At 44.8% G+C, this 26782-nt stretch overlaps 1 protein-coding gene across 1 annotated transcript in view; it reads left to right on the top strand.

The window, feature by feature from the left end:
* The window catches only part of TMEM104 (transmembrane protein 104), a 41806-nt gene that overhangs the window by 1824 nt on the left and 13200 nt on the right, over nt 1-26782 (top strand). Inside the window, exons 3-8 of the mRNA XM_030962285.1 lie at nt 1700-1821; nt 3744-3825; nt 4716-4818; nt 5208-5288; nt 9535-9634; nt 10412-10520. Of these exons, the coding sequence (XP_030818145.1) occupies nt 1700-1821; nt 3744-3825; nt 4716-4818; nt 5208-5288; nt 9535-9634; nt 10412-10520 (597 nt within the window). The remainder of the gene's footprint in view (nt 1-1699; nt 1822-3743; nt 3826-4715; nt 4819-5207; nt 5289-9534; nt 9635-10411; nt 10521-26782) is intronic.

Raw genomic sequence — 26782 nt, 5'->3', positions numbered from 1 at the left:
AGATTATGGGGGTCAAAGGGTGGTTGAAGATGCTTAGTGTTTGTAGTTATATGGGGTTTTTTTGCATCACAGATCACTTTTCCTAAGGTGAAGGGATGATGTGTGCTTGAAGTATAGATCTAAAAGTGCTAGAAAGAGCTTCATGTCCCATACCAGCTCTTCGTCCTTCTGCCCACTTTCTTACATTTTGTTAATGTTTTCATCAACACAAATTGTCATTGGAATAGACAGGAGGGACTTGGACATTAAAACTATCCCACTTTCTTCCTTTTTGTTGCTTTATGTAAACATTTTCCCCTGAATTTCTCAAAGTTTACTTAGCTGCAGCTGTTGCAGTAATTTGTTTTATACCACTTCAGTGGAAATGAGTAATTTAGAGGTTTCTTCCCTGTAATGTGGTGTCCTGTGCAACTGCAGAGCCAATTACTGCTTTCCTAAATTACTGGAAATACCGGTTTTCATAGCCACAAGTCTTCACAAAACGTCAGCTTTTAAAAACACCACTTTGTAAACACTTTTTTTTTTTTTAAGTGAACTCAATAAATTTAGAACCAGCCCTGAAATCTGTGTGTTGGATTTTAAATGCTTAAAAATTTTCATCTCCCTGTTAATGATTAAGTGTAGGAGAAGTGAATATTAGGCTGCAGAAATAGGTCACAACTGAGAAAATGGAGAAGTAAGACAGTAACTGCGATGTCTGGACCATCAAGGATTAGTGTCACCTGCTCTTACATTGTTATACTGGTGCTGCATGGGTTTCCTAGAGCAATCTCAAAGGTTGAGGCTCTCCTCTTTCCCTGAAGATGTCTAACCTGGCTGAACATCCCAGGCACCATTCTCATTTCTGCTTGACCAAAGGAGAATCATGGTTCTGGGATGTTCAGCAAAAGATGAATTTGCTGTGCTTATGCCAGTGAAGTGCTCTCAGGGTCACTGGGGAATTGTTCTCCTGATGTTAATTGCTCCACACCCAGAAAAGTCTGCTCATACACAGCTCTTTACTGGTTTTCCTCTGGAGGGACTCTGACCTATATTTAAAAAAAAAGCCCCACTAAAGCACAACAACTTTGGCAGTTTTTGATCTTTAAATGAGCTAAATTCTTAGCCTGGGGGGTCCTGTCCATGTGCAGAGTTCTCTTTTGTCTCTGGACACTGAGAAAGCTCATTGCCAGAGAAGATAAAATTCTTTCCCTTCAGGAAGTAAAATCCCTTCTTCACAATATGCTCAGCTTCTTACTGGTAAAATAGCAAGCAGGCTTTGAATTAGAATTCTACTTGGATATTTCCTGCTTGATTGAGAATAAAAGCTCCTGAAAAGTACATAGCCATAACTACTTGTGTTCAGGTCAGAAAAAAGGAGAGACCCCAACCCATAGCACAGACCTTCTGGTAGAAGGCAGTGATTTGAAAACAAACAGAAAAGAATCTCATGCACTTTATAACTTTACAAGCTAGAGAGAAAAAAATATAATTTAAAAGAATTAGAAAAATAGAGGGGAATAGCTGTTTCTTCAGAAATGTGCTGACACCCACATTGTTCTCTTTGGATTTCAGTCCCTTCCTCCAGGTATTTCTCACATGGACTTGTTCCCACCCTGCTGGCTCAGGGATTGCCCTCTCCATTTAAATCAGGGTGCATGTGGGGTGTTTGGGATGATTCCTGGCACACTCTGATGCTGGATCATGTGGCTGATTGCAGGTTGGCCTGGTGTACATGTTCAACCTCATTGTTGGAACAGGAGCCCTGACCATGCCCAAGGCCTTTGCCACAGCAGGGTGGCTCGTCAGCCTCGTCCTCCTGATGTTCCTGGGATTTATGAGGTAGGTTGTGTGTGTGTGTCTGTGTCTGTCTGTCTCTTTAGAGGACTGGGAGGTTCAGCTGGGTGAGGGCAGTGTAAAGAGTTTTGCTGTTTTCCTGTGTGCTCTGTCCCTCTGCTCCTTGAGTGTTGATTTCTGTGGTGGTGTTGCCTGTGGACCTGATGTGGAAGGATGCACTTCCTGACTCTCTGGTACATCCCATTTCCTGACTGATAGGAAGGACTTTTCCTCCAGTCCAGAGTCTTCTGGGACCTTTATCCCCACTACCTTTTTGACATTGTCCTCACAGTGGATACATTCCATGCTCACCTCTGTCACACATCAGTTCCCCAAACACCAACCAGGTCACAGGTGGCACAGGGGCAAATCTTTCCTTTGTGACTTGCAGGTGTGTAAGCTTTCTCTTGGCTTCTGGCAACGCTCTCACAGCTGAAAGAGTGTCAGGAACACAAATTCCTGTATAGCCAGGCCTGTCTTAGCCCCTTCAGACCTTTGCTGCTCAAGACTCTGGAGATGGTCTCCTGTTTGTCACACTGGTTCACTGTGAGCCCCTGCCCAGGTACCTCCCTGCTGGAGCAGCAGGTGGAGCTGAAGGCTGTGGATACAGCACTGATTGCTGAAGAGTTGCTGCTACAGTTGCCATCTTCTGGTGGGCTGGGAATCCCTGTTTGCTTCTTGATTGGTTTTAAAATAAAATAAAACAAAATTCCCTCCTGCCATTTGTACAAACGGACTTTTGAAGTGCCAGCCTTTTCAGTAAGCAGTTCTGCCAGCCTGAATGTGCCTTTGATTTGGAGACAGAGCTTTTGGGATCTGTTCTGTGCTAATGTGCAGGGAGACTGAATGGTCAAATGTTTGTGACTGCCCCACCTCAGAGCTGGGTGCTGCAAAGGCTTGGTAAAATGATATCTCTGGGGTTTCCAGTAACTGGGAGCTTTAGGAGCAATTCCTTTTAGTTACATTAGTTTAAAAGCATAAATTCAGCATATGGAATTCAGCACCAGCAGACAATCCTTCAAGGTCGGCAGGAGAGCACAAACCTCCAAATCTGTGTACCAGAACTGCACTGGATTAAGCTCAGAAGACACAGCTCGAAGTGCTGCATGCCTTGGGAGCTCTGTTGCTTTTGTTCTGGTACTTGTGACTTCCTCATGCCCACTGGGCACCTTTGGTGCAGGAAAAGCCTGGGCAGAAATTGCTACACAGGCCTCAGCACTTCCTTTTATTCTTGCAAAACTCATCTCTTACTTGAACTTGATAGGCAAGTTCAGTTCCTGAAGTAGTGAGAAACCACTTTAAAGCCTTAAATAAGATTGATTTGAGGGGGTTTTAAAATTTATTGATTAATATTACAGGACTGGTTTTAGCTGAGATAATGATATTCATTCCATCAGTGGCTCTCCTGTCTCCCTGGACAGCTTTTCCACTGGCCTCCAGCATTTGCCTGCATGTGTGATGTGCTTCTTCTTCTTGTATTGCTGCTTTGCTTCTGATGCCATGTGTAAGATTCTTTAAGGGACCAGAGTATCTTTGCCATGAGCTTCAGAGAACAACTGGGTTTGTCCTAGGTTCTAAAAAGAGGAAGGAGACTTGCTTTCTAACAAAGATCAAAGTTCTCTTGCTGTCTTCAACCCACAGGAACACCAGGAATGTGCCTTCCAAATATCTAAAGTGTCTTATTATATCTGAATGTGTGTTACATTTTACTGCATATTGTGGTCTGCTTGAACACCTGAATCTCAAGAGCTGAAGGAAGCAATAAACTGAGATGAAACACTATAAAAACAGTGTGTGGGGAGCTGGCAAAAGGATTGTTTTGATTTGTTTGTTTTCTCCTACAAACAGATGGGAATTATTCTCCATCTCTGTTCTGTGACAGTTCTTGAGTATTACTGATGATATCAATTGAATTCTTCTCTCTGTAGCTATATGACTACAACCTTTGTGGTGGAAGCCATGGCTGCTGCAAATGCCCAGCTGAGATGGAAGAGAATGGAAAAACGCAAGGTTTGTGTGGGGTTTAATTCTCCTTTTCTTCCTGTTGTTTTATCACGTAGGATTTTCCTGGCATTCCCCTGCATCTTTGCCTTGTCTTGTTACTAACTCTAAGGAAATAAATTTCTACTGTACTTAACTTTGCCATATAAAATATAGCTGTTAGTTCCCTGTGGGGTTGCTCATTAAAGACAGGATTTTCTGCTCCTGCTTTGAAAAATCTCTTGTGCTGTTCACATTTCTTACTGATCACGCTCTCCTTGCTCAGAAGCGCTGCTCAGTGAATGTGGAGAGGTGGCAGCCAATATATTGGTGCTATTTGGAGTGTGCTGAGGACTATAAATCCTTGCTGATCTCAGGTCATTTAACTGGGACAGGCTGGGATGTCCTTGCTGTTACTTGGGCAGTATCCCAGGTTGTGGACAGTTCTGAATTATGTCCTTGCTGTGAAACTTACTTGTAGCTTTACTGGATCAGAGGGAGGCATAATTGTTTGCACTGATTTAGACCCCTGGCTTGGTGTTAGTGGGGTGGAGTTAGGACCTAGACCTGCTTGTGCTAGCTAAATATGCTTGGATTATTTTTTTTCTCCCAGTTCTGCAACACTGCAGATCTTCCTGAAGTTTCCAACTTCCTTGTGCCACTTATCACTACATGAACTGGGCAGTGTTACTGTGTATGTGACCTGGGGCTGGTACATATCACTCACTTCAGCCTGCTCTGCTAGTGTCCTCCTCTGCCCTCCACAGCATCCTCTGGGTTCCCTGGTATTGCCTTTGCTTGCATGTCCTCCCCTCCTGTTTGGGACCTTCCTTTGAGTGTCTGGAAGTAGTCATGGTGCTGGGGGTGGCACAGCCTGTACTGTAGGTAGCAGATATCTCAGCAGTGATCTTTTCATCCAGGAGGATGATGAAGATGAGGATTCTTCCTCTGGAGTGTCTGACAGTGATGTTCTCCTCCAAGATGGCTATGAGCGAGCAGAGACACGGCCTATCCTGTCAGTTCGTGAGTACCCAGTTCATGCTCTCACTGGTATGAGGCCTCTTCTCTGCAGACAGTGTTCCAGTGGGCTCCTCTGTCCATTTCACCCTTACTTCCACATGCTCTCATCCCAAAGCCTCAGCACTTGCAAGATAAGACTCATTGAGAATTCAGTTTGCCTTCTGCAGCCTGATAGAGATCTTTTCCCTCTACGTCAATAAGATGAGAACATCTTATTTTCTAAACACCTTAGACTAGCTTCAGCACAGTAATTGGCCCAGTGACTCTGCAGCTGTGGAATTGTACTTACTGTCCTTCAAACTGCTGCTAGAGGTTCCCAAGTATCCAGGTAACCTGGCCTTAGGGCTTATTGGAGGGACTGGTTGAAACACTTCTTGTTTTTTAACTTGCAGAGAGACGTGGCTCAGCCAATATCTTTGAAATCACTGAGAGGGTGGAAATGGGCCAGATGGCTTCCATGTTCTTCAATAAAGGTAAGTGATGAACATTTTCAAAAGTCCCTTTGGGTTCTCCTGCATGTTGTGTGTATAGCTGTAAGTTCTGTAAGTTTGCATGCTTCTCAGTGTGGGTTTGCATCCTAAGTTTATGATAATTCCACCCAGATGTGCTGTTCCTTCTCACTGTGGACTGTATTCATCCTCCTGTGTGGTGTTTCTGTAAAGTATTTATAGGTCAGGTGGGTCAGAACCTGCTGTGGTGGGCATGGAACCAGCAAAACACTGCATGTTATGGGAGCAGTGTCTTGATAAAGGCAAGTGCCTTTTCTGACTGCAGTTCACCTACCTCTGAACTGCATGTGTCCTCTGTGATCTCCACTTTCTGAAGCAGTAGGGCCCAGCTGTAATGTTTTCCAGTTGCATTTTGGTTGTAGCATTTGAGAATAAAACATTCAGGCTTCTCTGAGCCTTGTAGATAGCAGTCTGAAGGAGAGACTTCTGATGGGAGCTTCTAGGCATTATCTGCATCTGGGGAATTATCAAGAGCTGGGACACAAACTCCTGAAGAGGTCCCTGCTGAGGATGTCATAGGCAGCTGGCTTGTCTTTTTGCTTTTAAATGTCTTTTGTATGCCAGGGAACAAACTTGTAACCCTGCTCTAATAAAGCCCCATCCATTGCTATGTGTGATAGAAATGCAAACCACAGTGATGAAGATTCTGAAACCTGGAAAGCAGGACAATGAAATGCTGTGCAGAGCCAGAACATCATCAGACACCATGGCTGTGCATTTTTGAGCCTGTCAGGCCCCATTTTTTGTGGAAAGTGGTGTTTTCCCTTGTTCACTGGCTTGCAAAGAGGTAATGGAAGGCTGGGTTTTTTCCACTACCTTACATCAGTGTTATACCAGTGTAAAGCTGTTGCCTCTGAAGGACAGCTGGGCTTAAGGAGTGAATATTCTTTGAACTTTATTTTTTGCTTTTAAAGTTAATTGAAAAAAACTTTTTAATTTTCCTGCATGCCTCTTCTGGGATTTTGTAGATTTGAATCACTTAGGACTATCAAAATAATCCACCTTGGACTAGGCTGCCACGTTTCTAGTCAGAGAAGTGAAGTGTGTCAGAAACATCTTGTTCCTGGTCTTGCCTGTACCACTGAGTTGTTATGACCTAAGGCAAGTTTTCTTGCTTGTTTGCTTTGCTGTGTGTAAAATATGGTGAACATATCCCTGTCTCTTGATGCTCCTCTGAGGAGTAATATTTGAAGAGTGCTTTGAGAGCAATCATGTAGCAGGGTTTAGCTGTATTGCTGAGGATTGGGCTGTGGAGGATGGGGATCACAGGAGTCAGAGTGTTCTCATCAAGTTTCAGGAGGCCCCTTCTCTGCAAGTGCTTCATAGGGGAGCTGGAAAGGACCCCCAGGAACCAGGCAGGTTCTGGGCCTCTCTGGTGCTCAGCCAGTAGAGGGTGCTGGGAATATGTGTCCTCTCTCCATCAGCACTGATGTAGCTTCCGAGCAAAGTGAAATAAACTGCTTAGTACTCTTAAATCTTAATCCCTCTTCTTAATGTTGCTTTAGCCAGAGTTATCTGATTTCTGTGTTAGGGATCCTCCCCAGGGTCTGCTCAGCCCATGACAAGGGGATGAATCCATCTGCAGGAGGGTGGCTGGAACAGCTGTAGGCCATGGCCTGACCCTACTTGTGACTTCCAGATGGGGTGAGGTGCCCACAGCAAAGGACCTGGGGCAGGTGTAATTCATTTGCTGCTTTCCCTGTGTCAGGGCTCAGCAGTGAGGCTCCATCCCTGTCACTGATTCAGAGACACCCTCTGGCCTGCCAGAGGCTGCAGAGACAGACAGGTGAAGGACCTCCCTCTGCAGGTTCCTGCTGAGGTGCTCCCTCCCCACAGCTGCACAGAAAGGCCTTCAGCAAGGGCAGCAGCTCAGTGACCGCTTAGTGCTGAGAAACTGGGCCACACTGGGGAATTCCCAGCTCCAAGCACCAGCCTGTGAGGTTTCACAGCTGGCAAATGTCTGGGTGTTTACTGATGATATACAATGTATGGATCCAAACCCAAGGTGATGGAGGGCTTTACAGCCTCCAGAGGGAAGGCTGATGAAAGCTGTGCAGTAGACCTCAAAACCCCTGATTTCTAGTGAGTTCTCTGCTCCTTTCCATTGACTGATTTTTATTTTCAACAATCTGACAGGAGTTGAATCTGCAGTCCTAGGAGGTAAGCTAGGGATAAATCTCAATTTCAGATTGTCTGCTTTCTTAAAGGGAGCTGACTTAGGTTTAGGCTGTGAAGAGACTGTGTGCTCTTTTGAAAGAGCTGGCTCTGAAAAACTACTTTTTTTCTTGATTTGATTTTTTTACTTTTTAATGTTGGGTGCTTTCTTCTGGAACTGAGCAGTCATTTATTGCAGTAATAGATTCTAGGCACATCTATCACGCTCTTTCCTCACAGGAAGTAATTGCTTTTTTTTCTCCTCGTTTTGTGCCAAGTAATGAAAGTATTGATCAGGGAGGGTCAGCAGCAGTTTATAAAATAACTGATGTTAAAGTCTTCCTGTCTTGGAGAGGAGTGTCACCTGTGCTTCCTGCAGACAGAGAGAGGTCTGCATTGGAATGGGGGTGCTGCTGGGTACTGGCTGGCGCTGCTGGTCGTGTCAGCTTTATTTTGTGTGGGGGGCAGCTGAGTCCTGAGACCAGTTGCAGATCCCAAAACAGAATATCTATCTGAGTCTGTGTAGCTCTCAGCTTTGTGTCTCCGCTGCTTCTGTCCTATATTAGATATTTTTTAAAACCTTCAACCCTTCTCAGTGGGAAATTGGAAAAGACTGCTAGGTGGTTTGTTGCTGTCTCCAGAACAAGGCAGAGACTCCCTAACTGTGAAGACATCTTTCACAGAGCAAGAAAACAATGGGAGAACTATATAGAATGATCTGACAATTTCTGTAGCAAGTCCATTTGTCTCCAGGAACAACTCTAGAGCACTGATTTAGTGTGCTACTGTACAGAAGCAGGGCAGCTGATACAGCCCCTTTCATGCTAAGCAGGCTCAGCATATGCAATAATTTATTTAAACAACGGAGAATACCTAATAATGTTTCCTGACATCCAGAGATCCAGGGGCAGTATGATGGCAAAACATGGCAAAGCTTTGAGGCACCCAAGCACTGTAGGAATGAGTCTTCAGTCCTGCAGCAGTGTTGTCCTTGTTTGATAGTTGTCACAGCTGTGAGTGTGAGGTTTGCTCAAGCTGCGCTGGGATTAAGCATCAGGTGGCAACACAGCTTGAAACTATGGGCAGGTTTCTTGAGCTGTTTTCCTTCAATGTCAACTTCCTAAATTAAATAAATTTGAGGCTTTTATTCTGTAACTCATCTGACTCTGAAATAAAATATCTTCCAACTTGTTGGTGAGATTTATACAGACTTGCTTGCAAGAAGAGAATCCTGGAGTCTCATCAAGCATTTCTTTATCCCTTTAGATTTTAGCTTTTCACAGTGGTGTCTTCTTGTGTCTCAGTAAGGCTGTTCTGTGCACCCAGTTAATTTGTGTAAGATTTTCTTTTAATCTCATAGGTGAAGGCAGGGCAAGCTTTAAATTAAAAATAATTTTTTAAAAAGCAGAAAAAAATAATCCCAAAAAATGAGTAGGGAGAGGAACAGTGTATGTGGTGGCATCAGGGTAAGCGGGATGCAGAAACAGTTTTAAAGCTTTGCAGGATTGTACCTTAGCTCAAGTTGCCAGTGGTAGGGAATCTCCCAAAGCAGCTCCATTTCAGCCCATTGGAATCTGAGCTCTGAAGGGCTAAATCCCTACAAGTCCATATTGTGAAGGTCCTGCAGGTTTGCAGTCAGAGGATTTGGAATCAGCAGAGCCTAGAAGCATTCTCTCTGCATTTCACTTTGTCAGGCTGTGCTCACACTGAGTCTGAGAGCATCACCCAGATGTTTGCCTGTGGCTGTTCAGAGCTGACAGCTTTGGCAGGTGACTTATGTGAGACCTGTTGGTCCTGACTGCAGGATGGGCTTGAACTAGAGGGTTTATTTAGTGTCAGTACCAGGTATTGAAGGTGGCAGAGTGGAGCTCTGAGACCACTCATGCCCCATCAGTTCCTGTTCCATGGTAAGTTCCCTGAGCTTGGGTGGTTTGCTGCAGAAACTATGGAGGCAAATGGTGATTCAAGATCTTAAAATTTTTGTATATTTGAAGTACAGAGAACAAGAGTCTCTGTGTACTCTGCTGAATCTAGACAATATTTTCTTTTTCTGCAGTGGGTGTCAACCTCTTCTATTTCTGCATAATTATCTACCTCTATGGAGATCTGGCAATCTATGCAGCAGCGGTGCCAGTCTCCCTAATGCAGGTGACCTGGTAAGTGTGCTTACTCCTGAGGGGCTGTGTGCTGCCAGGGAACAGGGCAGGCTTAGGGTTTGGTGGGGTGATAAGTCTGACTAGGATCAGCTGTACTTTCCAGAGCATGGGGTGGAGAAATGACTCAAGGATAGCTCATCTCTTGTGGGTGGGTGGTGAAGTTGTTTTGTATTCCCCACCTGTGTGCCTGCTGCCTGACTGCAAAGTAGCTGACCTGATTCCAGACAAGTGCTCAGGTGTGCAGTATTTCCAGCTTCAGCACTTGCAGACATGAGACTTGTTGCTCCATAATTTGATTGCAATACTCTGCAATATGTTCCCTTCTCTCTCCCTTTGGGTAAGAGTTGAGGGGTGTGATGCTTACTAAGCCTGAGGCCAGTGAGTGGTGATGGTACGTGGACTTAGCTCTGGACTGGGAGTGGTGCCTTTCTCAAAGAAACAGATAAAAAAATAGATTGGTTTTATCAAATCTGCTCTGGATTTGTACTTCAGTCTTGAAAAATAGAAAACCTTAGCGATCCATAAAAGATCTAAGCTCACCAGCTTGATAATTAAATGGCAAAACTTGAAAATAACTGCAGGCAATCCAAGAATTTGCCTTTAAACCTCTGGTACTCAGCAACTTGCTGTGTTACACTGTCCAGAAAATGTAAGGAAGTGAGTGTGACCAGGGACAGAGAGGAGGATTGGCCTCCTCTCATTCTTCTTTCTTGCAGGAGAGGGGAAGACATCTGCTAGGAGTTAATTATTCTCTTTTGTTTCTCCCTCCTTTCCCAGCAGTGTCACTGGCAACCATTCTTGCAGTGTTGGAGACAGCACAAAGTACAACGACACGGACAAATGCTGGGGGCCAATTCGAAGGATTGATGCTTACAGGCTGTATCTGGTGAGCTTCTGGAATTGGGATGACCACTGTTGCCATTTAAACTCTGCTTCTAGTGCACAGGGAGTTTTTTTCTTGTAGAAATAATGTAGTTCAAGTGAACAACAGAATATTAAACTTTTGGTTCAGTCTGACTTTTTTGCCGAAATACCCCCTCCCTATTCTTGGTGACATGGCTGTGTTTGAACTTGTTGGCCATCAGAATGGTTCTTATGGTTTCGAGTTTGAGTCCTGTCCATCTTGGTGTGTAGTTTTATATTGCTTAAGCAGGTGAGATATTTTTGCCAAAGGCTGGGTTTTTCTTCACTGTTTTTTTTTTTCAGTGGCTGGCTAATTAATATTTGCTTGGGGGTAATTGTTGTCAAGATACTGAAGTATATTAAACTCACTTGAGTGCTTTAGAATATAAAATACCCAGAGTTGGAAACGACTCACAAGGATCATTGAGTCCATTCTTTATGTGAATAAAATTGTTAATGCTGCAGGAGAATCTGCTACTTGAAAGATGATGGAAACAACCAGCTTAGACAACATCTAGTGGTATACACTGCCTTAGTAATAGCTTTGTCTAGTTCAGGATTGTCTATTGCATCTAATGCTGTGCTGGGGTTCTACTCTGACCCCAGGGTTTTTCTCAGAGGATGATGAACATGGCTTCTTTAGAGCCTGGGGAGCGCTGAGGGCTCATTTTTGGAGACAGATGTCGTTAGGGCAAAATGGGAGGAGGGAAGGATGCTAGTGCTGCACAGTGTGGCTTCTGTTAAGGGTCTCAGTGAGAATTTTAAGTAAAAGGAATGAGGGTGGCTACGTGTGTGCCGAGAAATCCAGAGGTAATTTTGGAGTCAGTACATTTTGGAGATGCAGTGGATCACATCCAGTGTCACTGCAAAAGTAAGAGCTGGGCCTCAGAAATATTAGTGATTGTCAAAGACTAGTTAATTATTTAAGAGAAATATTATTGCTTTATTAAATTCTGTCTTGGTCTGTTTCTTTAAAACTTCTAGAAGATTGAAGATTTCCTTCCTGAATTTCAATAACTCTCCCTGACCCAGCAGAAGGAGCTAGTCAGAAAAGGCAGACATGCATTAATTACTGCCTGTGTCTCTCAGATATTGTGTCTATAATTCATGAAGATAATTGTTGTTAGGACTTGCAAAATTAAAAAAATTAAGACTCTGTAAGCATTAGACTTGAAGTCTGTGTACATAACTCTCAGAGGAGCTTTTCCCTCTGCTTGTCTTGTGGATTTGGAGAATAAATATCTGCAAAGTCTTTGCTAGCGGTTAATCCTTTTCTGCTCAGTAACTGGGATGAGGCTTCAGTGTTGTTCTCTACGCCCTCTTAGGTGGAGGATGGGATTGTTTGTGGGAGAGCAGACCGGTCTGTAGTGGGTTACTGGTGGGGGTCAGTTCTCACAATCACTATTTTCGGGATGCTTCTGGGTGTCAGCCTTATCTCTACGTTCTGCTTTTCTGTTAAAAGTCTCTAATGTTGCTTACTGGGTGAAGTTGGGAGTAATCTGGAACTTGTTCTGCCTCCAGCTCTTCTGGTCCCACTCCCTGTTTGACCTGTGTGATTTCATTCTCCAGAAAACAGAGAGGATGGTGACCTCTTTAGAGAGGGATAAGAGATGTAATCATTTATAAAACACTCAGATCACAGTACTGACCCTGGCTTTGAGTTTGGGCTGCCTCCAAAGTGGCTATGCTGGTTAATATTTTCCCCACTGTCCTGTTTGTAGTGTGGACAACTAGTGACCAGTTGAGCTCTTAAACTTTCTGAGAGAAACCTGGGGAGGGGAAGGCAGGGCAAGGAAGTCATTTGACTTCAAGCAAAAAAAATTAGTAGTAAACCATTGTAATTATCTCTACGCATTTTGTCCAAGATTCTTGTGTATAGAAGTAGAGTTTTGAACATGCGAGAAAAGCTGAAACCTGCCTGTCTGAAGGAGAAAATGCAACATGAAAGTGAGGAGGGGAGAGATGCATCAAGAGCACAGCTTCTCTTGGTCCCAGGGGATCATACCCATAGAGAACTATTCTCTTTTCTTAACTTTCTATTTTGAATTCTTGCCTGATGGAATAATTCAGGTTCCACGTTTCAGTGGACAAACAAGGTCTCTTTTTGCAAACAAGTTCCCCTGTGGCAAGGGGACAGATGGACACTGTGATCCCAAAAGAAAGCAGCTGAGTTTTGGATCAGCCCTTTTGTCCTAGATGCCTGCTTCTAGTTTTCCTACCTTATCTTAGTACTGTATTTAGGTTTAAGTGATCTAGGAGGAAGATGTGTGGATGTAACTAAAATGTCTTGCTTGTTCCAGTGAAGCAGTTCTCTGGAAGTAGTGTTATATTTCATACTCTGTGCATGACCCTACAGAAAACCTATTTTGGAGGAGAATAATCTATTTGAGGTCTTTCTGGACAAATAGTGCCAATGGGAGCTGCTTTGTGCCAAGTCACACCAGTCTGCCAAAGACCCGTGCTGCCTTCCTGCTGTCAACTTTTTCTCTCCCAACACTGTGTCTTCTTTTTGACAAAAACCATTTCAAACATTGACTCTTCAAGCTGGGGATAAAGAGAGGAATAATGGCTGACGTAAAAATCCTTTTTCATGCCTTATTGTCTAAAAAGGCTTCTGGAAGCTGTCTCTGCTCTGATTACTGTGAATGGAAGCTGGAAACTATGTACATAATGAGAATATTTAGACAGATTAAATTCTTCTCTTGAGACTTTCTTGTCTATGCAGCATCTTTATTGCTGCTCCAAGATTTCACACCTAAGTGTGTCTGCAGAGTCTTCAGAGACCACTAGGCCCCTATTAACCTTTGTCTGAACAAATGGTTGTCTCACTTCTTGTTTATAAATTGCTTTGGAAAATAAAAACTTGCAAAACAAATAAGTGAAGGCAGGTGCAGGAAATATGTAAATAGACTTTTGCTCCTGTCCCATCACCAGCAGGTGCTAATACTTGCCTCCTTTTTGGGACCATAAAAGACCTGGGAGGTTTGAAGGGTGAGCCTTGCTGTGCTGTTCCACTCCTGTGAGGGCAAGACTCTGCAGGACAAATTTTCTTCCAAGAAAGGTGAGTGTTGGGCAGTCTAGTGACCTTGTTTAAGGCAGGCAGTGATCACAGTTAAAGCAGATCAATGGCTTTCTATCTTTGCTTCAGACCCGTTACTGCCCTGCCACGTCCTCAACAGCTGGAGTGACTCCCAAGTCCCTTGGCTGTCTCTGGCTGTGCTGAGGAGAGGGTCACGTTCTCTCAGTGCTGAATTCACACTTCAATGCAGCTGCTTTATCATGCTCTCTGTAGGTTCCACTGGGCTATGCTGGGGAGGTCGTGGGGACGGCGCAGCAGATTTAAGTTTCAGATCTTTCATTGTAACACTTCCTTGTCTTTCTGTCGAAGTCATGTGGGAATGTGTTATGATAGTCCCTGTTTCTAGAAAGCAGGTACTGAGATAAATAAGAGATTAAATCCTAGGGATCAGCAGCTATTCAGCATCTGATCCAAACTGTGTTCATGACCTGGCAAACAATGCTTCTGTTCTGTACCAGGGCAGCCGTTGAGGCTGAAATCTCTACTCTGTTCTCACAGCCCTCCTCTTCTGGCAATCTGGGACATGGTGTCTTCCCATGATGGAAAGGAAATGGCTTAAATTCTCAAGGGGAGCCGTGTGCCTTTCAGAAGAGGCACTGGCACAGGTACTCCTGGTAGCCTGGCTGGGTAGAGCATCAAAGCCACCAGGTGCATCTGTTCTGTCTGAGTCTCTGTTGGTTTTTTTAGCTGATTGGGAAAGGGACGTGGCATCCGCTTGTGCCGGTTCACAGATGCTGCAGTATCGCAGGCAGCCCAGCGGGTGCAGGCCAGGCGAGGATGGGAGCGCAGATGGTTTAATGGAGATTATCCCAGTTGGAAACGTGCTTGTGCAGTGAATAAAATAAGCGGGCTCACAGGCGCTTACTGTCCCTCTTCAGGAGGGGACAATGTCACCCTGGCCCGATGCTCTGATCGGTGACCAGAGCGGGGCCGGGCTGCAGCTGCAGGAGGCTGTGCAGGGAGGGAGGGGGTGGTCTGAGGACACACGTGCTGTTGTACCATTGCTCAGGACCGGCAGAACTTAATCAGCAAATGCAAAGGCTGAACTGCTAAGTGTTGATGTGGATCCCGTCGGCCTCGGTGCGGTGCTGCCTTCCCCGCCCGCTCCGGCTGCAGGCTGGAGTGCTGGGCTTTGTGTGCCTGCTGTACGTGCTCTGCTTCCCTCCACGGCATTTCTCCTTCCTGGCTCTGCCTGTGCCCTGCTCTGGGTAAAGATATCTCAGATTTTTATTGTCAAAATAGATCTTTCCAAATGCATTTACCTGCACTGGGGCAGTTTTATCAGCTTGTTTGGTACACTATGTTCTTGTGGCCTCTCAGTCCATTGTTGGCTTCTGTTGATTTCTCTTTTTTTTGGTCGGTTTTTTTTTTTGTTATATATTTTGCCTCCCAGCAGTGATATGAGAGGAGCCCTCATGGCAGTACTTGAACATCCATGCTTGATCTAAGCTGTCTGTTTCCAACTGGGAGCTGGAGCAACAGAGCTGGAGCAGTGCTGCAAGCAGAGTGCTTCTTCCAAGGGCACCTGGGTTTTCTCCACCATTCCGTTTGCAGCAAATGCTTTTCCTCTGCCCTGCCTTCCTCAGCTGTGCCCTGCAGCAGCATTCGGTAATAAATGGGTCACAGCTGCTGTCTCCTGGATATTTATTCTTACAGGTCTTAGTGTCTAGAGACCTTGAGAACCTGTGATGGGGAAGAAAGCTGCCTCAGAGTTAGGAGCTGGACCAGGGAGGGCTGATTTCACAGCACATCAATCTAAAAGGTTTGGGGCGCTTGTCCTGGGCTCCCAGAGTGAGCCAGTAAAAAGGAAGGAAAGCTGGTGGTAGTCTATCCTGATGGTGTGAAGTCATTATCTTGTTTAAAGAAATTGCTTAAACTGTAGCATTGTTGTGTTCTAGGTTACTTCAGCTTGCAGTAAGGATGCAGCAGGACTGGGGCACTATTAGCTTGTCACCCTGCGTATCCTATAAGAAGTTATTAATGGTAAGACCTTCTTGCCAAAAAGATTGCATTATATTCCTTACCACAAATGCTCTGATGTGGTTTACTATGATACTGATATAGAAATATAAATAAACGTACAAAAAAGGCAGCTGCTACTTCTGTGCATAAAGGCAGTTCTGAAAGCCTTCAAAATAAAAAAATAGCTTTTCAATAGTCCAGAATATTGTGCCATTTCTGTGTGTACAGGGCACCTGAGTTTTGAAGCATTACTGTGACACAAGAGGAATTAGTACTGCATTAAATATCAATATCAGTAGGCCAAATTGTTATAGGTGCCCCTGAAATGCGGCTTTGCTTGGCTAAAAGCCGTGTCTCAGAGGCTGACTGGAGTCTTCTCATGCCTCTTGTCTACTCAGCCTCCAAAAAGTAAGGTCAGTTATGTTGTTCTTTTGGTCTGAAGTGGCTGAAGAGGGATAGGAGCCAAGTTCTACTAAAATAAATGGTGTCTGGATGTGGGATGTGAAGGCAACTCTTTATTGTGCAACTAATAGGTTGAAATTGGCACACAGCCTTGTTAATATGGCATAAATCCTGCCTCCTTCATCCTGGTCCGTTCTTCTGTGGACTCATCAATAAATCCTTTCAATTGCTTGCTCATCATATGCCTGTGACAGATAAACTGGCTTTACTGGAGGTTGCCACACTCCTTGTGTTTCTGAATGCAAAGGGATCTTCAGATAATAACTGGACTTGTGAAACAGAGGTTCATCCTGAGCTGTCAGGAGGAGAGGCAGATGAGTGTGGTGTTGTGGAAGTGAAATATAAACTTGTTGTGCCAGTGACCTGAGCTGGAGTTCAGCTCCTGATGGGTGATTTTTCTTGCTTCCTTGTAATTGATGGCATTTTGAGTAAAAGAAATACCAGCCAGAAGGCAAACACTGGGTGAGAGAATCAGCCTTTGGGACCAGACTGAAGCAACTGCAAGACCACACTTTGAAGCAACTAACATTAATGGATTAGCTTGTCTCTTTTCACTGGGAAATCAATAGTGCAGGGAACTGGAATGTGTTTTCTGTAAAGAGCTGTCTGTTCACTTCACAATGAGAAGTGTGTTTTCCTAAGTGGAGCTTGGGTTGTGCTTGTCACTTGGGTGCTGAGCTTTTCCAAAGGACCAGTTGTGTCCCTCTGGTACCTCCAGCAGGCTGGCAAGGGCTGTCTGGAAGGGAAGGGTGCTGTGGTGCTGCTTGAATGCATGGCCAGGTGTGCTGCAGGTGCTACCAGCCCTTCAGAGAAGCAAGGTGCAGGAGATGCAGAGATGCAATGGGCAGGGGCCATCAGTGAGCTCAGACACTCTTGGCCTTCCCCAAGGAAGAATGTCCTGTACACTTTAGTGCTTAGTTTGACTTAGGTGGTGTTGGATGGTGACCATGAACCTTGGAAACAAACCAACTAAACAAACTGGATGAAGCAGTGACTTTACACAGATCTCTGTTTGCTTTTCTGCACATTCTGCAGTTGGAAGCTCACCAGAAGTGATGTTGGGCTCAAACCACAGCCCTGCTGCACAGCACAGCCACCCTGCCAAGGCTGAGAGGCCATGCTGCTGCTTTCCCTGAATAAAGCTGTCCTTTGGAGTCAGCTCACTTGGGCAGCAAGGCACCAAAGCTGACACTGTTCTCTCCTGATACTGGAGACCAATCTCTCCCGAATAGGGCAGGTGTCAGAACTAATATATGTGATCACCCACTCCCTACCCCAAGTGGTAAAGGTTTAAAAAGGGCCTTTTAAAATTTCTTTCTTGGACTAGGCTGTTCCAGCAGAGCCACAAATCTTAGGTTTTCAGAACATTGGTAGAAAATAAGTAATAAATAGATTTCCCCTGTGCGGTGTTACTTTCTGCAGTGATTGTGGCAGCATCCTAGGAACCAGAGCTGAAGAAGATGTGTTAAGTCAGCTAAACAATCCCCTGGGAAATGCAATATAAGCCTTTTTCTCAACAGCATATTTTCCAGTATTCTGTTTGGTGCTTTAGCACCAGCTTTGTTTTTAAACAGAGGTCTGACCTTGCTGCCTGCCTGATTCACATCATTGTTTTCATCTAGTAAGACAGCAGTCTTGATCTCTCATCCCCTGAAATTACCATTAATTCTTTAATATACAGGTAGAAATTCTCAGGACTGCAGAACTGTGCAGTTCTGCTGCTATGAACATTATCAGAAGCTGTGGAGGAAAGCTCTGGACAGACCCATATATCTTTTTACTCCTAAATAAGTCTGCAACTTAACGCCATCCTAAATTGCGCTGTATGTCTGAGTGAGATCACTGACGCTCTTGTCCAAAAATGTGGATTTTTGGACTACATCAGCAAATCCCACACGTAGCTCATGCTTCTGTAAGCAGGACTATAAATACAAATAATGCAGCTGGGATTTATCGTGTAAGTTGAAGTTGGTATAATGCTCTGGGGCAGAGCTGGTCTCCCAAGCCTGTTGCACCTGTTTGGTGTGCACTGTGCAGGGAAGAAGGCTGGAAGTGAACAGGCACCCCTTGTTGCCCTGGGCAACAAGGCTTTATCTCTTCCTTTGTCCTAAGTAGTTTTAAAGTGAGAGACTTTCCTTCCCTTCAGGCAACTCCTGCATCACACAGTGGGCAGGATGATGCTGCCCCTGAAGCTGCATCCTCCAGGCAGCTGGAGAATCCTGAGGAACTCAACTGAGAAGTTTGTAGGGGAGAGAAGTAAAGAGAACAAATAACGGCTTCGTGGTGAAAACACTGCTGGTGTTGTGGCAGACAAGGGCTTAGTGGCCTTCAGGAACATTCATCCTTGCTGAACCCAAGTACCTCCTAACCCTGGCAGCTTGTAGCTTGACATGTTTGCAGGGCCCTCTGTGCATCCGTGTCATGCTGGTCCACATCTCCCTTGCTTTGTGCTGTCTAACCCAGGGGCTTTTGTAGTCAATATAAATATTGTTGTAGTTGCCAATGCCCTGCTGGGAGAGGCTACAAATATGCAGGAATCTGGGGCTGTATTTGTGTATAAAGATGATGCCCTCACACTTTCTTGGAGGAAACTCATTAATCTCTCATACCATGCTAATGAACTAGGGAGGCAGAGAACAACTCCTCAAGGTCACCCAGTGTCAGGAAGGAGGAAAGCTCCACTTTCATATGCTGTGGGAGATCAGAGCAAGCTGGTGGGGGGGGGGGTTCAGCCAAATTTGGCTCTGCACCTCCTCTGCTGTCCTTCCAAGTATCACAACCCAAGCATTCAGCTCTCCTGCATCTATCCACTTTGCTACTTCCCTCCTGCTTGTTCAGATGCAATTAGGAGATGCAGAATAAGGGGGAGCCAGGGGTCAAGGAGGCGGTAAAGTGATTACAAGATGCTGCAAACGGCTGTGCCATAAATACTCCAATGATGAAAAATTAGATGCCAGTCACCTCGGGGTTATTGCTGGCCTCTATCTCTCTCTTGTTGTGAAAAATGATAATGGAAGTGTATTTACCCCAGAGAGTGTAAGCTTGCCGCTGGCCGTGATCCTGCACACCCCAGGTATGCCAGGAACAGAATCCTTGCGCCTAATGACTTTCTGAGAACACTTTGTGCCTGAATTCCTTCAAATTAAGTGGAGAAAGAACTGGTATTTCAGGGTATTCTTTCCAAAGTGGAAAGTTCTTGGTGCTCAGAGATTGACCAGCTTCAGAAACAGGCTGGGGCCCTGAGTAAGGGTAGGGAGAGGAAAGGAGAGCAGCACCCTGAAGTGCTGCCTTGCTGTCCATGTGCTGCTTCTGCCTTGGCCTCCCAGAGCTGCATGGAGGCTGCCCAGTTCATAACTGGTTTTTGGTGTGTTGGATCACCAGCAAGATCAGAGTTTAAGGAGCTGGAATGACTACACCTTTTTGCTGGATGGGCAGTTAGAATCAAATGCTGGTGCTGGGCTAGAGCCTTTGAAAAGTTCTAGATAGTATTCAGAACCACTGAAGTTGGTATCTTTGGGAATACAAGCACTTCTTTTCATCCCTTGCAGGAGGTCTTCCATTTTGGAAGAGGCATTAGGATCACTGTGGCACAGGAACTGTAGAAGGCAGCATCCAGCTTAAAGGGCGCTGTGGGTGAAAGGCCTCTTTGCTACACTGGCAAAAATCAGCCTGGCGGCAACCAAGGTCTTAATTCCTGGAGGATATCTCCTCCCTGCCTGAAGGAGCTGGGGAAGAAGGTGGGTGAGGGCTCCTCAGTGCCAGGAATATGCCTGATGTGAGTTATGATTATAGAGCTCTGCCAGGTGTCCCGAGAGCAGCACGTTAATTACCGGAGCTGCTGTGGCAGCTGCCTGCTGTACCCAAAGCATAACTGCCCTTGTTTCTTCAGCTATAAATATTCCTTGTGGATTGTCTGGTGGCTGTGGCCTCCCTCCATTGTGACTTCCTGACTCTGCAGGGGATCTGGAGGTTAAAATCCCTCTTGCCTCTCAACTTCTTTGAGCAATCCTTGTTCTGTGGCTGGTTTATCTCTTTTCAACCAACTTTGAGCTTCATAACAGCTTGTCTGCTGATAACTTACTGCCTATCAGCATGGCCCCTGCTGCAGCCCTGCCTCCAGCCTTGAGAGGCTGTGGATTTTCAGTTTTTTGGTTTTTTTTTTTAGCTCTCTAAAAAGCTCCTTCCTGAACAATCAGACTCTTTCCATGTATTTATATTTGTACTGTCCGCTGCAAGGGGTAAAGCTTTACCAGGGAAAGCTTGGATTGCCGCCCTTGCTGGTGGGCCATCTGGCTCTGTAGCTTGAGATATGAGCTCATGTAGGACAGAAACATGGCCTTGTCACCCTAGTGAAGGGGATGAGAGATGGCAGAGGGGACGCCACACTCAAGATCCTTTTCCCTTAAGATGTTTTAGCTGAAAAGCCCTGGGGCCCTGGCAGGAGTAACTGGAGCCCACCTTGGGGTAGCACTGCAGTAGCCACAACTTGAAGTGGGTACAGAAGAGCTTCCAGAGGCTGCAGGTGTGTGCTTGGGGGAGCTGCAGGTAGGTCTGAAATGCCATGAAGCTCTTTTCTTTATCTAGGAGTTCCAAACAAGAGTGGGGAATGCACCATGCATTTAACATTTCTCTCCAAAGTCAGCCCTAAAAATTCCCTAAGGATGTGAACAGAACACCAATTCTTAAGGAATTACTAAAGGTGATAGGTCTGGTTCAGCCTTCCAACCAGGAATAAAACCTCTGACCTGTGCCCATGCCAATAAATGCAGTTTTGCTTTTTGGACTTTTTTCCCTACGTGTGACACGCTCTAGTGGAAAGCACCTGAGGTGGGAACAGAGTATCCCAGTTCCCTGACATCTTGTTTGCTCTCTGTACTTGCGCAGTCTGGTTTTGTTGGATTGTTTCATCTGTCCCTTCTAGTGCTCATCTGAGTTGTGAAATAGCTCTGAGCTCAGGGATGTCTTGCAGAAGCAGAGCAAGTGTCAGAGTTGCCACTTCTGACAGCATGTAAGAAATCTCTGCTTTTTCCTGCCGTGCTCAAGGAGACTTTCCTTGCATCTGAGCACTGAATCAAGCAAAGCTTCCTTTGGGAAGTGCTCGTCCAGTCAAGCCTGTGTCTTATTGGTGTCAGACTTTGCTGTGGGAATGTTGTGTACCCACAGTCCAGTATCAAGCACTCAACCCTTGGCTTCCCTGCAAAAGTGTCAAAGTCTACCAAGGAGAGTGATCCATTTTATTAAACCAGTGACTTTTTTATGAGCTCTTATCTTACCCCTCTTTAGAGTAGGGTTATTTGCTGTGCTGTCTTGTGGGGCAGTGGTACCACTGCTCAGCAGCTGTGAAATCTAAACATCAGTATCTGCAGAGATGGCGCTTGATACCATCCTAAAGTGGAGTTTGTGTGAGATGTTGTGATTTCTGTCAAAGGGAAGCAAGAACTCCAAGGAATTAGATGGTTTGGGGTGGGTTGTAGGTTTGAATGAGGGTGTAAAAAGCAGGGGAGGAAGGAAAAGATAGGGTGGCTGGGGGCCCAAAGGGAGATGGATATCTAAGGAGCGAGCGCTACAACGCTTCTTCTCCATCTTCACATTAAAACTGAGGGATCATTGCTCTGTTATTTGAGACTTAGTAACTTCTCATTGGTATAATAGCCCTGTGCTGCACAAACGATTTTATTCAAAAACTCTTGCACTTTTTGAGCTGCTTCTGGCACATTTGTTGCATTTAACAATCATGGCCTCACTTTGCTCAGGTACATACCCTGCTTCCACGCAATCTTTCTGAAACTTTCAAGGTTCTGAATCAATAAGAAGCAATAGCTACTGGTTTTAATTTGCTACTTGGCAAGCACCAAAAACAGATGCAATTCTTACAGATGAGTTTGTGTAGCATGAAAACAAGCAAGTTCCGATGACAGTTATGAATGAGGCTGGTTTTTCAGATGGTCCTCTTGCAAATATATGCAGGCACTAGCCATAATGCTGTAACCACTGTATCTAATACATGAATCAGCCACATTTTGGATGCTAATTGTGCTTCCTGAGCTATATTGGCTGCTGCTGTAAAAGCCACATGCTGAGCAGCAGATGAAAGCTATTGAACTGTACTGGTTCAGAGTGATAGATGGACCCTTCAGGTCAATAAAGACCCCGTTTGGTCAAACAGCCCTCTGACTGGCTTAAAGCATGTTTGTGTGGTCTGAAAGGCTCCTGGCATTAGCTGGCCATCACTTAGTGGTTAAGAGCTGTCTTGGTGGTCCTCTTGGCTGCGACTAAGCTGATAAAAACCAACCAGATGTCCTATTAACGCTTGATCTTACTCTTGCTTTTAGAAGATAATCCAATAAACAAGGTTACATAACCAAGTTTTAACATAAGAGCTTTAATAAAATATACTTTTAGAAATATATAAATATATATAAAAATATATTCCAGGCAACGGTAAGCCCTAGTTAGTTCCCCCGTGGCAAGAAGACTCGAGTTGACCAGCCTGCTTTTTCATTTTGAGATACCGAGAGCTGACAGGTGCAGAGGCTGGGAAAGTGGTATCAGCTGAGTTGCAGCTCAGGGAAGATCCCAAACCTTGGTGCCTGTGTTGCTGTGGCTTGGCTTGGTGGGAGAAATGGATTTGAAGACCCTCCCAGGGGTTGAGCAAGCTGATGTGCTGCTTGTGGCTCCTACTAGCCTGCAGGGAAGAGTGTAATTCAGGGTGACAAGCTGCTGTTCTTTCTTCTACCCTCACTGGTTTCTCATTTTTTTGACTGGAAATGTCAGTAAAAGCAGCAAAACCACAGTCTTTTTTAGTCCTTAGCGTGCTGGATTTTCATGCTGGTTTTTTGCAGGAGAAAGGAAGAAAAATAAAGAATTTTGCATTTACTTGCTGTGTGTGGATTCCACATACCCTCCACTATGAGCCTGGTGATTTACCTGGCCTTTCCCATTTAATGGAGGAGCTTGGAGGGAAATGAGGGAATCATTCTTAATAGCCAGCCCTGTGCCAAAGCACTGTAATGGTTTCTGTCTGCCATCCTGTGAATTTAGACAGCATTTAATAGGTTCAGTTCTCCTCCTTAGCTGAAGGACGCATTCCTTTACCTTGTTTCAGCTTAGTAATGAATCAGCCCCCTATGCCTGCTTGTTTCTAATAAACCATTTCACTAGCAGAAAAATCTTAATCAAAGTAGACTATGCCCATTCTGCCTTGGGTGGGTTTATTTGCTGAATCTTAGGAAGAGGATGATAAACTCCTAGAAAATACCTCAGCTGACTCAAGAGGTGAACTGGAAAATTTGGGAGGGATTTTTCATGTGCCAGGGCTCTGTATATTTGACTTCTGACAGATACTGTACTGACTGGTACAGTTTTCCATGTAGATTTTAGATTGTTTGAATTACATGTATAATGAAGTACTTTGTGAATTATTTCCCTCTGGGAGAGACTGGAGCTTGGAAAACATCAGATAGAAAGTTTGGGTCTATGTCTGAGGTGCTTATTTGGGCTTCCTTTTTCCTTAGGGAGAAGTTATGAAACTAATTAATTTAATGTGTTGGAAGAGGATTTGAGGTGTCTGGCACAGCGAGGTAGAGGAAGTAGACACTCTCCTGCTAAGCACTGTGGTCTCTTCTCATCCTTTTGGGGATGTGTTTTTAAATAGAGTTCCAGCCTTGGGACTCCTGATGGTTGATGGTGAGATTAGCTCTAATCCAGGGACTGAGTCCTTGTCCTCATGTCCTGGCTGCTGGTGAGAAACCGGCCCCTTTTTCCTGCCCTGTGCTCAATCCTGTTGAGCTGCACACAGTTTCACTTCAAAATGATGTTGATCTGGATGTTTAATATCCAGTTCTGCTCAGGCTTTCTTCTTCCAAGCAGTCCAGTGTGTTCTGAACTTCCTTTCCTTAACAGTGGTTGGCACAAATCCCTGCAAAGCAAGGCAAACTCATCTCATTGCAGGTCTTAGCATTGTTTGTATTGATCCATGGATATTCATCTTTGACCACTAATGGGTGTCAAATGGAGAAGGGAATAAATTTCTATTGCATTAGAATTAATCTCTTGCTTGGCTCTTTTGGACCAGGATCTGGTTGAGAACAGAAGACACTGATCATCCTAAAGAATGGGGGGGACATTCAACCATTGAGGCACAACTTGTATCTCTTCCCCATGAGTTAAGCAGTAATGGCCAGAGAAGAGGAGAGTTTAAAACCTTGCTGAATGGATTTGGTTGTTTAAGGTGCTCTGCAAAAAGTGAAGAACACTCAGGTTCTTCCAGTACCTCAGGATGCTTTTCTACAGCTGAGCCCCAAATCCACCTGACATGTCTCCTTTCCTCGGTGGGTGAGACAAATCTGGGTTTCAGACCCAGCTGCTTTGGTGCTTGGTGATTTTGTGTTAATCCTTGCTATGGTTTGAGGGGTTGTTTTGCCAATTGGTTCTGGAGCATTCTCATTTACAGCAGACACCTGTTCCTTAATTATCACATCCTCAGTCCATCTCTCTGTGTTCGGAGCTTTCTGATGCAGGAGCGATAAACTGATTTGAGGGGAGGCTGTGTTGAGCAGTGTTGGGAGAGAAAGTTGAAAGAGATTAGTCACAAACTCAAGAATACTTGTCAATAAGACAGTTGGTGTCAACTTTTGTTTGCTTTGGGCCCTTGCCCTACATCACTTTTTAGTCAAAAGTTTCTTTAGTCTGTTGGAGTTTGTGCATTGCTCTAGGATAGAGTGGCAGTCCATAGTGGGCAGGTGTTGTGGTTTAACATAACTTGGTTTTTTATTTAAAGAGAAAAGAGTGGAGTTAAGGTCCCAATTAGAATAAAGGAACAAGAGAGAGAAGAGTAAAAAAAAGGTTTGTAACTGGCTGGTTTGCTTCTATGTTAGAACCTCAAGTCCCATAACTGTTAAACCTGATTTGGCTCTTAGTCTTGCCAGTTATGCCTGTGGCATTGTATTCTGTGTGATTTCAGCGTTTCATCCAACAGCTATCAATTGCTTCACAAATCTGAATTCTGTGCATGCTTCCTGTCCTTTTTTTTTTAAATCTGAGCAGTAAAAGCAAGACTTGGTGTAGGCAGTGGTCTCGGATCAGAATATATCCCCACCAAGCAACATGTCAAACCGAGAGTTCTCTCCCCTGCTCCCCTTCTGGGTTTACTTTCATCACCTGAGAATACTTCTGATGTGAGGCATTTCTAATTTGCCTTGCAGATATTCTGAAACTGTCTCAAAAAAGGTTTCTTGGGGTTGTGCTAATCTTAAAATAGCTTGGATTGTGTTCTGTCCTGACTCTGTTGGTGTCGACAGAGACCTTGAGGCTTGGCAGACCTGCCCCTCTGAGTCCCAGTTCTTCGCTTCTGGTGACACCTTTTCTTGAACTGCTTTAAGAAGTCATGGAAAAGAGCAATGTGTAAATATTAATGTTGAATATTTGTCTTTAAAAATCTCTTTGGGATGCTCTACAAACCTATGCTGTGTGTGCTGTGGCTTTCTAAGCACTGCCTGCTTAGAGCATTTGGACCTGTTAGTGTATTGCTAGCTGATGCCATCCCATGGAGGACAGGCAGGGCTCTCTTCTCTTAACACCCATTTTGTCCCCCTCTTACAAGTGGCTTCTCTCAATCTCAATGTTCAGACTGCAGCCAGGGTCTGTTTCTTCTTGCAGTGAAGCCTTTTCTCTTCTCTCTGGGGTAGGTAAGGCTTGAGTGCTGCTTTGAGCAGAAGTGACAGCGCTGCATAGGACATGTCACCTCAGGACATGGGGCTGATAGCATGGTTGCCTTGTGTGCTCTAGGAGGTGCTAGAAGAAACTCTCATGGGAAGCTGTATAGTCCAGATTCCTAGGGTGGATCTTTGTTGGATGTATTTTGCAGCCCAGCTGGAAGACATGAAACAGACTGGTGCTGCAGTGTACCCCAGTTTAATTTTCCCCACCCCTGGAAGTCTTCAAGGCCAGGTTGGACAGGGCTTTGAGCAACCTGGTCTAGAGGAAGATCTCTCCCCATGGCAGGGGGATGGAACAAGATCATCTTCAAGGTCCCTTCCAACACAAACCATTCTGTGATTTATGAAACACTGCTCTCTTAATAGACATCCAAGAGGGGAGTGAGGAAGTTCTTCATTGAAAAACCTTTACTTTTCACACTGAATTAAATTCTCTGAGTATCTCTTTGATGACTTTTCCCCTCATTTTGCACAGATTTTTAGCTTCCAAGAGCTGAACTTTTACACTGTAGGTTCCCACTATCTGTTTTTAGGGTTATAAAAAACCCTCTATGTTTTACACAGGTGACTTAAAGCAGGGGGGGAAAAAGTTCCAGGCAGACTTGGCTCCATTGCTGTTGAGCCTGGGATACCCCGAAGCCACCCCATCAATGTTAATAGAAGTAGACTGGTAAGGGCTATTGCTATTCATACCTAAACTGAGCATGTACTTGGGCAAAGAGGCCAGAGTTTAATATTTAATGTTCTGTAAGGCTGTACTGAGAGCTTTTACTGAAATGTGTCAGTAAAGGAGTGCTGTAGCAGTGATAGCAAACGGCTGAGAGCCAAGAGGATCCTGAGCTCTACTTCTGCCCAAGGCATGTTCTCTGATACCCAGCAGCTTACTTGACCCCGTGTCTCAGCCAATTTAGCTGTAAAATTAAGCAACAAAGAAAGCTTCATGACAAACAGACATGTCTGGAGGTGAACTTTCAATGCAAGCTTTGCTCTTCTGATAAATTCATCTTGCTGGCAGAGTTTCTGGTT

The sequence above is a fragment of the Camarhynchus parvulus genome, chromosome 18, assembly GCF_901933205.1.
Source record: "Camarhynchus parvulus chromosome 18, STF_HiC, whole genome shotgun sequence".
Classification (NCBI taxonomy): domain Eukaryota; kingdom Metazoa; phylum Chordata; class Aves; order Passeriformes; family Thraupidae; genus Camarhynchus; species Camarhynchus parvulus.
Note: the sequence above shows the minus strand (reverse complement) of the source record. Positions and strands in the feature narration are given on the sequence as shown.